This window comes from Sciurus carolinensis, chromosome 16 (assembly GCF_902686445.1).
Source record: "Sciurus carolinensis chromosome 16, mSciCar1.2, whole genome shotgun sequence".
Taxonomy (NCBI): Eukaryota; Metazoa; Chordata; class Mammalia; order Rodentia; family Sciuridae; genus Sciurus; species Sciurus carolinensis.
This window is the reverse complement of record NC_062228.1, coordinates 12,892,242-12,908,669: the sequence shown is the minus strand read 5'-3', so window position 1 is coordinate 12,908,669 and position 16,428 is coordinate 12,892,242. Positions and strand designations below refer to the sequence as shown.

General features: G+C 51.7%; 1 protein-coding gene across 1 annotated transcript in view; it reads right to left on the bottom strand.

Annotated features, from left to right (window-relative positions):
• Window positions 1-10,793, bottom strand: part of Calb2 (calbindin 2) — a 28,205-nt gene extending 17,412 nt beyond the window's left edge. Inside the window, exon 1 of the mRNA XM_047529365.1 lies at window positions 10,647-10,793. Within this exon, the coding sequence (XP_047385321.1) occupies window positions 10,647-10,740 (94 nt within the window). The 5' untranslated portion in view covers window positions 10,741-10,793. The remainder of the gene's footprint in view (window positions 1-10,646) is intronic.
• Between the last annotated feature and the right edge of the window lie 5,635 nt (window positions 10,794-16,428).

Genomic DNA, 16,428 nt, shown 5'->3' with positions numbered 1-16,428 from the left:
GTGGCACTGTGTGACGGCAGTCCTCAGACTTGACTACGGAAGGACACGGTGAAAGAAAATTATTGAACCCGTCTCATCGGCAGAATGGATTATCATCACAAAATGGGATTTTGTGTGTAAATCACACAGTCCATTAGGAGTGTGCAAAAACGTTGGTGTTGTTAGAATTCAATTACCAGAACCTGTGTGCAAGATGGGACTGAACCTGAGGAAGAAGTGAACTGATTAGAACGAGGTGGCGGGGTCAAAGCCTGGTCTGCCAGAGATTGCAAGAGGTGACAGGTCCTGCCGGCTCCTACACCTGAGCCCAGATGGCCCAGGCACCAGGGGCCATGACGACGGTCAGTGCGCTGTGTTGGGGTGGAGGCTTCTGGGGAAGGGAAATCAGACAGGGCTAAAACAGGGCTTCCCAGGCTTTACTGCAGATTGGAATCTCCTGGGGATCTTTTAAAAAATATGACTCGCACCTTCAGACATTCTGATGTAATTGGCTGGGGTGTGAACTAAGCATTGTGATTTTTTTTTTTTAAACTCCTAGATGATTTTTCCTGTGCAGCAAATTTAGGAAACCACTGGACTAAGTCAAGTTCCAAATCTGATCTAAAGCCTGTGAGCAAGGTTCCCGTGGACGAGGTTCAGCTTGAACAGAGACGGGTGGTGGGCTTCTTCAAGAGCGACTGGAATTACAGACGGAACAAACAAATAACCCAAGAAGGGGCATTTGCCCTGGCCTCTGGGTGGGGCGGGAGGTTCAGCCCAGCCTCTCTTCCTAGTGCACCCGAGAACTTAAATCCCAAATAATCAACAGAGGCACCCTCTAGTGAAAATGCACAATGAACACGGTATGGAGAGAATCACATGAGATGAATTATGCATTTTTGTCTGCAGGGAAAAGAGGTGATTTCAGTGTGTGGAGGGAAAGACCTAAGTCCCCAGTTAGGACTGGGTAGTCGTCTTTCTTCTGACAAACTTCTTGGGGGAGTAGGCATTTCACAGCGCGTGGTGCCTAATGGTCTGTGAGTCCTGCTAGAGTTGGGGAGGGAGAGAGGAAGGGCAGGGAGAGGGGCTTTCTCAGCAAAGGGGCAGCCATCCAGTGGATGATGTGCTGGGTTGGAGGAGGAAGTCACTTTTGTCTCCTTGGTCACTTGCTGCAGTGACCAGGCCTTTCTCCCGTTGCTTGGGTGCAGCTTCCTCTGGACTGAGAGGGCCAAGTCCTGTCCTTGCCTCCAAGACTGTGCAGAGTCACACAGGGAGGTAGGAAGCTGAGCTGGGCTCTGGGTCCATCTGCTGTTTCCGGAAGCCTGAGGCTGCAGTAGGAGGTGCAGGGGGCTTGGAGCCGGCACCATGAGCATGTGTCACGGTTCAATGAAGCAGAGGCCACAGGGCTTGGACCCTGAGCCAGGCGCACATGTGGGTGAGGGTGTGCCTGTCTGTTTTGGGAGTGTATCTGGAGGCGTTCTTCAGAGCCGACAAAATGCGTCATGCTGCTCTGTGGGGCTGCCCCTCCTTCCAGTTCCTTCCAGCCACCTCTTAACACTTGATGCTCTGCCATTTCCTCTCCAGCCCCATTCACCTACTATGTCAGGGGTTGGCAAAGTTCCTGGCCCTTCCTGGCAAGGCCCCTGGTTCTTCTCCTACCTCTATCACACCCAGGCTGTGGGTATCACCTCTCTAAGCCTCAGTTTCTTCACCTATAAAATGGGGATCATGACAGTGTTTCCCTCATATGGCTGCTGTGAAGATGTAGCAGGATCATAATAACAGTATACCTAAAGTGCTGGCCCAACGTGAGCCTCAAAAATGCCTCCAGTCATTGCCCTGGTGGGCAGGAGTCTCAGCCAGCGTCTGGTTCTGGGAAGGTCTTGGCCTTGGGCTGCTTGCTTGAGGCTGTGAAGATTTGCAGGGTGAGAAGGATGTAGAGCAGGTTCTGCTGACCAATTCCATCCCAAAGGAGAAAAGCAAAAAGCCACAGACCGAAAGAAGTCACCTTCTCCTCGGGGGCTTCCTGGACCTTGTCACAACTTACGATACAATAAGCATTTATTTTTACTATCTCATTTGAAGGCCGGGAGGTGGTTTAACGACCTCAAGGAACTCAACCAGCCAGTGCCGCATCATGCCCCGGGACACCTCTGAATGTCAACGACCCCTGGTATGGATCAAAGTCTTTCATTTTTCAGAGCACCTTTGGCCTCTTCTTTGCTTCAAGCAGACAATTTGAGGCCTGACTATGTGTATGGGCTGTGCAGGTTGCCGTGGGGACCATGGCGATGCACAGGGGTAGCCCTGACAGCATCTTCCTGTTGACTGAAGAAACTGAGGCACAGAGAAGGTAAGCAACTTGCTCAGGATCACACAGTGAGGCAGAACCAGAACTGAAGTGTCCTGATTCCTGACTGGGGCTTCCCTGACTCATTGGATCCTTGCTAAGCATCTATTGGGCACGCCTTTTGTGCAGGCCATATGCTAGGTGCTGCTGGTGCAAAGGTGAGCACGCTCGACATCCTGAAGCTCGTTTCTGATTGGGTGGGGTGGGGGAAGGGCCGACCCTCAGCAAGGAAAGGAATGTACACGTGGTGCCTGAGAGAGTGGGGAGTGCAGTGAAGGCTGGTGATGTCACGGAGGTGACTTCCAGGGCTGCTGGGGCGGGGGGGCAGTGCAGACCTCCCTGAGAAGCCCCAGGCCCGGGGAAGAGGGAAGGAAAGGCGAGGAGTGAAGTTAGAGGCAGGTGAGGGGACCAGGGACTGGCTGGGATGGTGGCATGGAAGAAGGAAGCCCCTGCAGCAGGAGGTTCCAGGCGAGTCCCTGGCTCCAAGCTGGGACCCCCGCACCCCGCTTCCGTGTGCCCCGCCAAGGGATGGAAATGCGGTTTAGCACAACAAGCCTTCGTGTTTTGAACTGAACAGCAGTTCTGCTTGCTGCCGGGGCTTGGGAGCTCTACCAGGCTTTAGACGGCAGACAAGCCCCTGAAGACAGGTTGAGAAGCTGAGAGTGGTAGGCAGGTAGGCAGGGCCCGGAAGAGGCGTTCCCCACCATAGCCGTAAAAAGGTCTTCCTGGTCTGACTTCCCTCAAAGCCACGCCCATCCATCTCCTCGGAGGCCCTGCTGTGGGAGGCTGGAGTAGAGGAGAGGCCGACATCCTCTTAGGGAGGACTTAAGCATGGGGTAGGTGGTTTGGTTTTTCTGTGACCCTCTTACAGGGGGTTTGGGTTACTGGCCACCAAGCAAATCTCACAAAGATGAGCATTGATAAGAATGTGGTTACCATAGTAACCAACACTCCTAACCTCCTTATCACACCGCATCCTGTGAACAGGAGGGCGAGGGGGCAGGGTGGGAGCCTGGGAGCCTGCATCCTTTCTGAGCCTACCTCTTGCTTCCATTCTTCACCACCACGTGCCTCAGTTTCCCCAAATTTAGAGGGAGACGACACTTCTTGACTTTGGCAAACCTTGACCAGAGGATGCTCCACCCCATAAAAGTTTGCTTGTTTCTCCCTGACGTTTGTATACGCAGACTTTCTAAGAGTTGAACAGGTAAGAGGTTCCTGAGTGGGAAGTCTAATTCTGCCACCAGCTCTATGCCTATCCACGTTCAGCAAGTCAGCTGCTCTGAGCCTCGGTTTCTTCAGAGTGGGAGTAACTACTCATGTCCTCTCTACTTCACAGAGTAATCGTGAGAGCCATACAACATAACGTGGTGAAAGCATTCTAGAAACTGTAAAATCTTGCTTGAACCCAAGTTGTGGTTTTATACCCTCTCCTCTTATAGCCCTCTGAAAACCCTTCAGCCCGGGGGCTTCCACCAGTATTGCTTTTATCAGAGTACCAGTTCTCAGTCCAGGCTGGTTACTGGAATCACCTGGGAAGGGTTTACAGCACACCATTGCCTGCCCCTCCCCAGGCCTTCTGACTTAATTGGTGGTGTGGGGGTGTTTTCCAAGCTCTCGGGGTGATTCTCACGTGCAGTTAAGGTTAAGAACTCCTGTGGAGCAGCAGGGCCTCACCTGTAAGGTGCAGAAAATTACCTGGGGACCTTATTAAAATGAAGATTCTAATTCGATCACTTTAGAATAATGCCTAAGAGCTTGCTGTTCAAGTGTGGTCTGTGGACCAGTAACATCAGAATTACCTGGAAGCCAGTTAGAAAGGTAGAGCCCAAGGCCCTTCCCGATGCTTCTGAATTGGACTCCTCTCCCCTGAGCAGTGATGTTCAGTAATCTGTTTTATCACCTGGTTCAGGTGATTCTTTAACATGCTAACATCTGAGATGTCTGTAGTTCTCAAATTGTACTGAGCATCAACATGGGGTCACTTGAGAGTTTGTGAGAAATGCCAATCATTAGGTCCCACCCATGACCTACTGAATCTCTCTGGGGGCTGTGGCCCTGAGACCTGTATTTTAATAAGCCCTCCTGTGTGTTAGATTTGAGAGCCAGTGGCGTGGCTGTTGTAACCACTGTCTTCCAGTTCATCAGTCTGCTAAGTACCCCATAATGTGTAGTAGGGTAGAGAGGTGGGAGGAGGTAAGTTACACAGTTTGTACTTCTAGTCAACCTACATCAGAAAGTGCCTCTGAGGTCAGGTCGCTTGTTGGATGTCTTTACAGACAGTCAGTTAAAATTTATTGAAAAGCTAATATCCCTATAAAATACTAATATCCCTATAACTTCCAGCCTGAGCATTCTTTGGAATAGTTGAATCCCACCCCTTAGGGCAAGAAATTGACTCCCAATATTAGTATTACTTTGCCTAGTACACACCAGTAGTAAAGAGTTCTCCTTCCCACTCACCTGGTCTTCACAACCCTGTCAGGTAAACATCAACAATCCCACTTCATAAAGGAAACTTGGAGGGGAAAGGAGTTTGGTCACTGGACTAGCAGAAAACCCAGACTAACCTATTTGCTTTCTGTTCAGCTTAGCCATAACCTCTGTCCATGTCTGTATTTGTCTGGATTTTTCTCTCTGTTAATCACATATATGTGCATGTGTGTGTGCGGGTGCATGCGCGCACGCACACACATGCACACACCCACCCCTATCTCCCAGCGGCTCCTGGAAGAACAAGTCCCAGGGCACCAGCTATGGGATGAATGTTTGGATGCTTGGATTTCAGTCTATTCCTAGGCTCTGCTACTTCTGGACCATGACTCCAGAACTGGGGTGGGTCCCCTGAACCTGTGGACAGTGGGCAGCAGAATGCTGGGTTGAGTCCCAGACATGGAGGAGGCCGGAAGGATGGGGCAGACTGGGTGAGAGGGGAGACAGCAGAAAGCCAAAGTGGAGGGGGAGAGGGCTGGAGCCGGAGGCCCCAGATGGGGCTGGCTCCGAGAGGAGGGCATCTGATGCAATCTGCCAGGAGCCACGCCAGCCGGGCTGCGCCGGGAGGCTGTGTTCTTGAAGAGCCTTGTGCCTGCTCTATTAATTCGGGCCCCCTAGGTATTGGAAAAGATTTCCCGGAGGGGTCTCCTGAGCCCTGGAAACCTCCCTGAAGGGCTCAGCTAGCAAAAGCCTCAAAGATGGAAGAGGAATAAACAAGACGAGTGGGCAGGGACGCCAGCAGGCCGGTGGCTGCCCTGGCAAGGCGGGCTGAAGTGTCTTGTTTGTGAAAACCTGTCCCCTGGGCAGCCTCCCCGGGGATCCCCAGCTCTTCCCGGACCCAGCACCTCCCCCTGGCTGGTGCAGTCATAGTCTGAGAGGCAAGACCATGATTGTCCACAGGGTGCCCAGGGCAGAGCTGGCACATTGTGGACACCCCACACCAAAGGGCACAGTTAGTGGAAGGGTTGTGAGGTTGGGGGTGAAGGAAAAGGGGTGCAGGGGATGTGGCTCCAGGGCTCCCCTGGGGGTGGGGGCAGGAGGCTCTTCCAAAGAGCCTCAGACCCTGGCGTCATGCTGGGCTGAGGGGTCTAGAGATACCACAGAGTGAGAAGAAAGCCTTGCTCAGACGACTTTAGTCTTGGTTCCCAGCACCAAGCCCACTGACCTTAATGGCAAAGCTGTTTTTAGTCCTGTGACTATATTATGAATAATGGTTATATTACCTTGAAAATACAGTAGAATCTGTGTAAACACTTAATACCTGCCATGCGTCTGTAAGCCTTTTTGGCAAGCCTTCCCTGGCAGGATTTCAGGGGTCTTATTTGGTATTCCAAAGCCAGTTACCCAGGTCTCCCCACCCTGAGAGGTGCTGTTATTCTAGTTTTCCTTCCCTTTCCCCTTGAAGGGACAAAAGGGAGTGGTGGCCAGCACTCTGGGAGGGCCGACCTGGACACTGGGTTCTGGCTGGTGGTCCTTGGTGTTGTGTGGGTTTGCAGGACACACCTTTTGTTTTGTTTTGTTTTGTTGTTGGTACCAGGGGTTGAACCCAGGGGTGCTTGACCATTGAGCTACATCCTCAGTCCCTTTTTATATATTTTTTTAAGAGACAAGGTCTCACTGAGTTGCTTAGGGCCTCGCTAAGTTGCTGAGGCTGGCTTTGAACTCGTGATTCTCCCACCTCAGCCTCCTGAGCTACTGGGATTACAGGCATGCACCCCGCCACCCCCCAGCTGCAGGGCACTTCTGTTGGGACCACTGGGCTTGGAGGAAGAGGAGAAGAGATGGGGCATCACTCCTTAGCCCTGCACGATCCTTCCTAATTTTCAAAGTCCTAGAGTGTAGTGGGGCTCAGAGGCCCAGCAGTTAAGGAACCAGGCTAAGTCCCTGTGAGTGGCTTTGAGAACCCCTGCTTCACTGGGGCCACTCAGAGGTGGACAAAGCCCACAAGAGTCTGCAAAGGTGTATGTATATATTCTTTTAGGGAGGTATCCATAAAATTATTTTCTTTTTACATCTTTATTGTTTTGCTGTCTGTATAAGAAAACACCCTCTTGTGAAATTTTCAAATGTTACAAAAATTAACTTAGAAAGTTATTTTATTTATTTATTTTAATTTGATCTCATCTCTTCAGGGAGAACCACTATTGTCTGGTATATCTCCCCACCCCCCCACTATTCTCCAGTGGACTTACATCATTAATAATAAATTGACCTCATGACAGTATTCTGCTAGAGGCTTTTTTTTTTTTTTTTTTTTTTTTGGTACCAGATATTTAACCCAGGGGTACTTAGCCACTGTGCAACATCCCCATTTTTTAAAAAATTTAATTGCTCAGGGCCTCATGAAATTGCTGAGGTTGGCTTTGAACTTATGATTCTTCTGCTGTAGTTAAAACACATACGCACACCTTGGACATCTTTCCATACCAGCGCAAAAGCTCCACTTTAGTATTTTTGGTTGTATAATATTCCACTCTAGAGATGATCATCATTTATTTTTCTGATTCCCCTCCCCCCAAATCTTCATTATTTCAAAGAACTTGTTAATAGGTTCCCTCATTCATATAGTATTTGGCATGTGTAGGATAGCTATTTTCACCATGTAGGGTCGATTACTGGAGTGGGATTCCTTACTTGGTCCTGTGGATGTCTGCTTGCCCCTAGGAAGGAACCCATCTCCTCCCCACATTCCTACTGCTCCCAGAGGGCGAGCAAGATCTAAGGCATTTCTCTTCTGAGCCACAACTTGATCAGCAGTGGAATGGTGGCGTCAGTCAGAACCACACAGAGAGGGCATGTGAACTCTCAGCTGCCTGGGTGTTGTGGCAAAGAATGACCAGGAAGCAACAGAACAATGGCCTCAGACATGTGAGGGTCACCCACCATGGAGGTGACAGGTAGAAGGGCCCCAGGCCCCACCTGGTTCATAGGGTGGTTGGCTGTCCCTTTCTGACCCCTGAAGTTGACTTCAAGTGATAACATCTGAACCCTCCCAGTGCCTGGCCTTTGTGACCACTGAGGAAGAGTCGCAGGTGGCATATGGGACTAGGCAACGAGATCCCCGGCCCCCTCCTGCTTTGCTGTGTGATCTCGTGAGGAACTTTGCTTCTCTGAGCCCCAGCTCATCTCTCTCCAAATACCTGCTCCACCACAAAGTTAATGGGAATTTTGAAAGTAATCTCTCTGGGCAAGGATGCTAGAATGATGTCTCTTCCTCTGTTTTGGAATGGGCTGAATTTTGGAATTGGCCAGTGCCTCCCAAACCCACTCTCCCTGGGATCCCACTATTTCCTAAGGTGGTCTTATCTTTGTTTAGCAGACAGGCCAGAAGGTGTGCAGAGGTAGCTCCCTCTCCCTGGTGGCTGTGATTAACTGGGCTCCAGTGAGCTCACTCCAGGGACCTGGTGAGCTTCAAAGGAGGGTCCTCCCAGAGGTCTTTAAGGTGATGAGCAGCAAAACTCTGAGTTGGGAAGAAAGCCTACGTTGCAAACAGAAGCCAGAGTTGGCCAGACCTGGTGAGCTGTTGGGCTCACCTGTAGCCTCAGCCTTGGGGTATTTAAGAGGGGAGGGATGGGCACAGAGAAGGTCAGAAGTGAAGGAACAGAGCAAGATGGCCCCAAAGCTGCTTCTGGATCCTTCAGTGGAGTTCCAGTTTGACTGCATGTGCCTTTTCCATACCCACCTCAACCTGCATCTCCGCCATCCTAACCCTATTTGCCTCTATTAGATCCAGGGTGCCACCCTGGGACTTCCCTAGGGCTGTGACCCAGACAGGGCAATGGGAACCCTGGTGGGCGAGGAAGCAAGATGCCAACTTTGATCTCCCCTTCACACAGGAATGGGTGGGGGCAGGGGCACAGAGTCTCTGGGAACTCTTTGCAAACTCTTGGGTCTCACTGTAATTTAGCTATGCTCCAGTCTGGCTGAGGACCCCTTTGATCCCTTTCTGGGGTAAAAGGAAGTGCCCACTGCCTCCGAGGCTGGGTTGGGGGCTCTTCTGTGGGCAAGTGGGAGGAGACTTGTTACCTATCATGGTAGAAAAATCTCTCTTTCAACCCCAGCAGGTGATCAGACCCCACCTGGGTGGGGAAACAAACACTGGCCAGGCACCGGCACCTCCACTAACTTGCTCCACAGCCTGGCCCAGCTCAGGCCTTCTGTCTGCCTTCTCATCCGCATGAGGGGAATCTGCCCAGAAGCTTCATAGCAGGACTCAATAGGGTGTGACTGTTTTGAAAAGTACAATATCACAGATTGTGCATAAGCATAAGGCTTTGCATGATTACGGAGAGGGCTACTGATTTTCCCCAAGAGAAAGGGGAAGGTAGGATTGTGGAGTCCTCTGTTTATAGCTGACTCATCTAGCAGGAGGCCAATGGTATAACCTTGGCCGCTTGGTAACTTTCCTTGAATCATGTAAGTATGGGTGCAGATAAACTGGCAGGAGCATCCTCAGGGGATGTGCAAGCCATGTGGAATACTGAGCCGGCAATCCTATTATGGCTCTTTTCACCAAGGGGGTTTTACGGAAATACAACCTCCCCTTAGCCCCATTTTTCAGATTGAACAATCTACCCACCTCCTGCAGTAATGCACAGACAGGTCACAGTCCTAGCCAGGTATCCGGATGCCCAGTTCGCTGCTTCCACTTTTTCAGTTGCCTCCAAGGAAACAAAACTTCACCCATTAAGTCCCTAGACCTTAACCCCTGCCTCCCCACAGCACTCTGAGCAGAGGATCTCTGTTTAGCCACCTCCACACCCTGCCAAGGTGAGGCCAGGAGGAGTGAAGAACTGAATGAGCCACCACCTGGTAGTGCTTCCCATCCCCCTTGCTCTCAATTCCAGGATAAACACCCTGAGCCACCACCCTGCCAACGGGTCTGAGATGCCAGCACATCTTGGATGCCAGGACCTTGGAAAGGGAAATCAGATGGCTCTTTTTTTTTTTTTTTGAAGTGATGGAGCAAAAGTCTCCAGCGACATCAGAAGCCTCTACGGTGGGGCTTCCCTGTGTGCCTGAATTCACCACCATAGGTGCTTGGAGTTCCAGTGCTGGAAATTATCTCCAAAGGCTATTTGGTCTGGCCCACACTTTTTGGGTTGGTCAACGTCAAGACCACACCATGGTGTTTAAGACTGCATCCAGAGATGGAGTCACCAAAAGCACCCAGGATGATCACTAGGAGAGAACAGGGAGGTTGGCACCCCAATCCTGTTCCAACACACCCACTGCTGCTCTGGTTGGGAAATCCACACGCCCAAGGGGCTGGAAAATGGACAAAAGAAGGCCGGGGGTGGGGGGCGTTCAGAGGCTCAGGTGCCATTCTCCTCCGCTGCTGCTCCTGGCCAACCAGGCTGGAGGGGACAAGGCTTTCCCGTCAGGATGCCCAGACTGCCCCAGCTTCCAGAACGGTGATAGGGCTAGCAGCACTCAGGAAGGGGAACACGAGGGAAGAACTGAGTGGGCTTCTGAGACCTGTGGCCGAAGCAGCTGGAGGCAGGAAGTTACCTTTAAGGGAAAGGTGGTGGGGATGTCAGGGGGAACCATGGGGCTCTTCCTGCCCTGGCCTCCTCTCTGGGCAAGGTCCAAGTTGCCCAGAATGAGAAGGCAAAAGCGGTGGGCTCTGTGTCCACTACGGTCAGGGAGGAAAAGTTACTGACAGTTGTTCCCAGAGCATCTGAATGCCTCCCAAACTCGAGCCCCCGATCCCTGCAGCCCTGGGGGCAAATGCACACCTACCCGCACTGACCCATGCCCCCTGCCCTTCCACCGCAGGTCCCCTGGGGGCCAAGAGGCATCAGAAGTTGGGAGCTCTACTGACCGTCTGCGTCAAAGTGCTTCCAGATTTCCAGGAACTGGGATGCTGTCAGCTCCGCCAGGTGCAGGTAAGGGGGCTGCTGCTGCGGGCCAGCCATGGCGAGCCGCTCGGACCTCAGGCAGCACAGCGCTGTGGCTCTGCGCGGCTGGGCTCAGGCACTCGCGCTGGTGCTGCGCGCCACGCTGCCTTTATATGCGGTCTTGGGCTGCGCCGCGCCGGGCCGCCGGCAGGGGGCGCGCGCGCTCAGGGAATCGCTCTGGGGCGCGGCGCGGCGGGGGTGGCGGGGCGGGTCATCCTGGTGCCTTGGGGCCGCAGTCCGCGCTGAGACCCCCGGCGCCGACTAGGGACGCCCAGAGCCATTTCAGCGGAAATGGGCAGAGGTTGCTCTTGCTTTCCCTCTCTCTCTGACCATCTTGAATACAACCACCAATTATTGTTAACAGCAGCAACAACAATAACAGTAGTAACAATCACGACACACAATAATACTGATATAAATTGGATCACATGTTCAGCAAACTTTGGAGTTCACTAGGTCTCTCACGCTTCCTCTCTCCTGAGGCTTTCACAGCAGGAAGAGTCGGGTCCACTTTTCTGATGAAGAACTTGAGACATAAAATGATTAAAGGATGTGCCCAGCACTCTTCACACCCCCTAGCCCCTTAAGCGGGGGTCCAGATTTGAGGAAGGGCAGAGTTAAGACTTTACCGGAAGAGAGCTGGGACCAGCAAGGTCCACGGAGGGTTCTGGGAGTGGGGAGGGGCATTCAAGTCCCTGGGGCTTGGTCTGTCCCTCCTCTGGGTACCTCACTCCTTCCCTGTTACCTACCTCAGCCTGACATGCTCTGGGACTTTCAGACATTTGTCCATGGGGTGGCAGAACTAGACCCTACAAGACCACATCTTAACCACACCCACCAATGGACATGCTGAGGATCTGCCTACTTCAGTAGGCAGCAAGGTCTAACTCTGACCTAGGGATTCTCTGAACATCAGACAAAATAGAAGCAGCTATTGACAGCGTATCCTGCAGAGGGCAAATCGGACTCCCCAAGCAGGGAAGGGGGTTCCCTTCCATTCTCTCTGATGATCTGTGCTGGCCTTGCGGCCCGCCTTACCTTCAGAGGGACAGTATCATCCCTTCCTCTCCCTTCTCCTCCCACAGAGTGAGGAGACATGAATTGGTGCTCATTAACATGTGCTAATGAGTGTTAGCTGAACTCCCCCTGTGCAAGGGGGACACCTGGAAGAAGGTGAGAATCAAAAGCAGGTCGCTAGGGAAGGGGGAACCCAGGAGGAGAGAGCATGGGAAGTTGACCTTTGGGGGTGAGCCCACAGGGAGCCTCAAAGGGAAATACAGAGTGCAGTTTCTAAAGCTTCAGCGTTTGCCCAGGATGCAGGTGTTTAGAGTTACTTGCAGATACAGGTTCGGAGGGGTCTAAATGTATGCCCCCACCACTGCCCTCTTGGGCCAGGGGAGCCTAGACTGAGAAATTCACCAGTCATGGGCTCCTTGCTTTGCCTGGGGGGGAGGGTGGCAGGATGGTTCAGTGGCTACTAGTAAGTGCTCTAGAATCAGGTTGCTTGGTCTGAATACCGGAATGTGCTGTGTGACCTTGGATGAATTATACAAACTGTGCCTAAAGTTTTCTCTTCTACAAAAGGGGAACACGGGTGTTTACCTCTTAGAATTGTTCTGAGGATTAAATATGTTTGTGCTCCTGCTGCCCTTCATGGAACCAGTGATTGGTGGTGAGCTTAGCAAGAAATTCCAAGGAAGGGCTAACACTAAAGCAAGGCCCTGTGGGGAGGCTGAGACAGATAATTTCTCCAGAATGCAAGCTCTTAACCACTATGCAGTACAGTTCCTCAAGAGGCCAGGCTGCAGCCTCTGGGCTTTGACATCTGTCATTCAGGTTCCTCTCAATCACCTCCAGTCCCCTTCCCTGCCCAGGTCCCTGGGTTAGAGACCTTACCCCTGGTTCTCTAAGGACCAAAACCAGTGCCCTGCTCCTGACTAGGGAAAAACGGTCCTGTGTATCCCTTCAGGGTGGCCACTGTGACCTGCAAACTCTTCACTGAGATAGACCTGCATCATTCATGGTGAACGCATCACTGGAGTCGTTGCTGGGGGCCCATCCTAGCTCTTCCAGACACATGCCCCGCCAGGACCTGAGCCCCAGCAAGCCCCTATGTCCCTAAAGCTGAGTCCTGCAGAAGCAGTCACATTTAGAAGTTACAAATCCATACCCTGGAGTCAGATGGCTGTGGTTTTAAAACTCACAGGTTATGAGACTTGGGACAAGCTATGTGACCTCTGAACATTAGTAAAGAGAGACGTAATAATAATAATGCTAGTCTTACAAAGTCATGGAAGGACCAAAAATAATGTAGTTAAGGAGATAACTAGCAAGACTCCTGGTGGCAGTGGATGCTTAATGGAAAGATGGGTATTGTTATGAAAGCAGGCCCACAGGAGGGCTTTCTATTGTTGCTCTGAGAGGGTGGCGCTTAGGCCACACCTGGGAAGCCAGAGGCAGACGCCGCCTTCTGCTTCTAGCTCAGCACTCCTCCTCCTCCAACCTCCAGCTGAGGCCATGGATGGTAAAAGGAGAAGCCTCAGTGCAGAGAGGACTTTCTTTCTGGCTTCTATGAAGCCAGCAAACCTCTCGAGGTCCTGGGGTTACTGCAAAGAGGGGACCCCATGAGCCTGCTTGGTTCTAGGCAGCCTGGGCTGAGCAGGACTCGGGTTTGGGCCACAAGTGAAGGCAGACATGCTTGTTCCTGACTTACCACTGTCCAGAGGCCTGAGGGAGCCCAGACTGTCCTGGCTGTGTCTAGAACTGAGATGGAGTGACCACAGTGCTCTGCAGCCCTCGGAGTTGCAGTGGCTGCTGGGAAAGGTGCACGGAGTGCAGAGGAGGAAGCGAAGCCAGCACTCCACTGCTGGTGGAGTCAGGTGTGAGGTGGAGCTGAGATCTGCTCCAAGGAAACCTGTCCTCCACTATGCAGAGGCCTCAGCCCCCGACAGTGTCCATTGTCTGCTGCTGTAGTACAATGCATAGAGACCAGGGCACTCTTGAAGGAGAGCTTTACATAGCTCGTGGTCCTGGAAGCTGGGAAGTCCAAGAACATGGCTCTGGCATCTGGTGGGGACCCTCTTGTGGCACCATATCATGACCAAGGGCATCACTTGAGGATACAGAGCAAGCATGACGACTTGGGTCTCTCTTCCTTTTCTTATTAAGCCACTAATTCTGCCATTGGGCCCCACCCTTATAACATCACCTAACCCTGATTACCTCCTAAAGACCCCACCTCCAAATACCATCAACATATGAATTCTAGTCCATTTCCCACCCTCTCCGTAGTGTCAGGATGGTAACAAAATTTCAGCACATGAATTCTGAGATAACACATTTAAACCCTAGCACCCCCCCCCACCTCTAATGGTAGCCAGAAATGGGGACACCCCTATTAACCACAGGTGTTCTGCTAGGTGAGAAAATCTCCTCCATTTCTCCCCAAAGCCCGGGCCCTCCCACCTGGAGGGGCATCTGGTAGCCAGAGCCCTCCTCTCCAGGCTTAGCCCCTTTTCCTGTTTGCAGTGGGGGAGGGGAGAGCTTTGCACAGAGAAGAGCCTGGAGTTTTAAGCCAAGGCAGATAAATGACCAAATGTGAGAGGGAAAACATGGACGTGGATGAAGAATTCATTAATGGCAGGAAGGGGAGATATTTTTTAAAGCAAAGATGATTAAAAAAAAAAAACACAAACAAACCAAAAAAACTTTGTGTTTACAGGTCAAGGAATTGGACTCTTGTAAGTATTTTCAGATGCCTGAGGTTTTGCTCCTCTTCTCGGACTTCCCTTTTATAACCCTGACAACTCGATGATGGCACAGTGGTGGTGACCAGGAGGATGCCTTTCCCGGGGCTGTTGAGTGTCCTGCTTTGTCATCCCCACACTCTCGATATGCAATGCAAGAATGAGGCCCATTTTAAAGATGAGGAAGCCAAGGGTCAGAGAGAGTGACACCCAGCCAAGGCCTGGCAGTGAGAAACATCAAGAAGACTCTGGCTCCTCCAGATCCCAGGGTTTATGGCATCCTTGTGGACCAGGTGTCAAGTTCCTGGGCAATATCTATAAAGTTCTTTGCAGACCCTGGCCACCAGTGCCACAGAACCCTCCAGTGGCGAGGAGTGACACCACATGCCCTGTTTCCAGGGTGTCCACCAGTTCCCCCCGGGGCTGGTTTGTCCCCTCTCTAGATAGGCTGGATGGGCTCCTCTCCTCTCTGCATCCCCAACCCACCAACTGCACTGGGAATGCTGCTATCTGACTCCGAGGGTTGGCAAGAAGCTGACCCCGCTGACCCTCTGCCTTAGGCCCCCAGACTTCCCCAGAAAGGGAGGGAGGTGTGCCGACTGTGAGAAGGTGAGATACTGGAGAGCGTGACATACAACCGTCAGCCGGTATCCACTGGGATGTGGTAATTGGCAGAGCTCCTCAGAGCACCTGGTGTTATTTTGGAGCACATCAAAGAAAAAAAGCAAAACAGAACCTGGTACCTCCCTCTTCCTGCAAATGTTTCTTTCAGATATTGCTTCTTTGGTCTTTATAATGGTCGGGCCTGGCTACCAGGGTGCAGAGAGCTGGCCTCGCTTCCCAGAAGGGAGGATGAAAGAGATGCAGGAGCCTAGCAGTTTCCATGGAAACAGATGGAGGTGGTGGGGAGAAGAGAGAGTCCAGAGGAACCCAGAGGTAGGAGCAGAACTTTTGAGTAACTCAGTCTGAAGCCTGAGATCTGTGGACCAAATACCTCTGGGCAGCAACTGAGGTAGAACACTGGCAGTGGTGGCTATGGATCACCCCTCCCTCAATAGGCGGGGACCCAGGGGTGAGAGTTCAGGCTCCAGAATCGCACAGGTCCTTTTTAGCTCCTGGATCTGCTGCTTACTAGCAGTTCTGTTTTGTGTTGGCTGTGAGACTCTGGGCAAGGTGCCCCCCTGAACTTCGAGTTCCTCATTGGTAGAATGGAGAGTACCCTTGTAACTCCTTGGAGGCATTTGTGAACATTAAGAGAGGTTGTGCATGTGAAGAGCGATGCAGGACCCAGAACAAAATCAACAAATGCTACTGCAACTGAAGGCAAGTTGCAGGAAGTCTAATGTAACCTGTGCAGCCCATCCCCACCCGCCAAAGCCACTGGTTCAGGGATAGGTAATGAGAGATCACATCCCCAAACATGAAAGAGCTACTGAGGTTCCCTCTCTATCTGCAGACAGTCTAGGATGAAGCTATTAGATCTGGAATTTCTGTAGTCATCTTAGCAGTGAGTGAAGAATCCAGTGTGGCAGAGACAGGAGAGGGCAGAGTGGAGACTGAGGATGAAACCAATATTGCAAAAGACCTGGCGGAGAGACTATAAGACATGGGGTCAGAAGTGACATTCGAATTGCTGGATCAAGCTGAGCCTGAAGTAGTACATCAGGACTTCACAGTTAGATGAGTCAGTATATACTCACTAGTGTTTAAACCCACTTCTGGTAATTTGCTTTCATTTTGTTTGCAATCCTGATAATCCACAAAGAGGACAGTTGTCCTCACGGGAACTAGAATTGGGAAAACTTCAGGAACCAAAGCTGCTCTCTCTTTTTCTCCTCTTAGCACACGAGGCGGGACCACTCCTTCACAGATCCCATCCCTCCGCACAGTGATTTTACCGCTCCCTCAACCAGCTTCTCTCTCAATCTTGCCTTTCACAGTCCCCAGCCTCAGACTATCC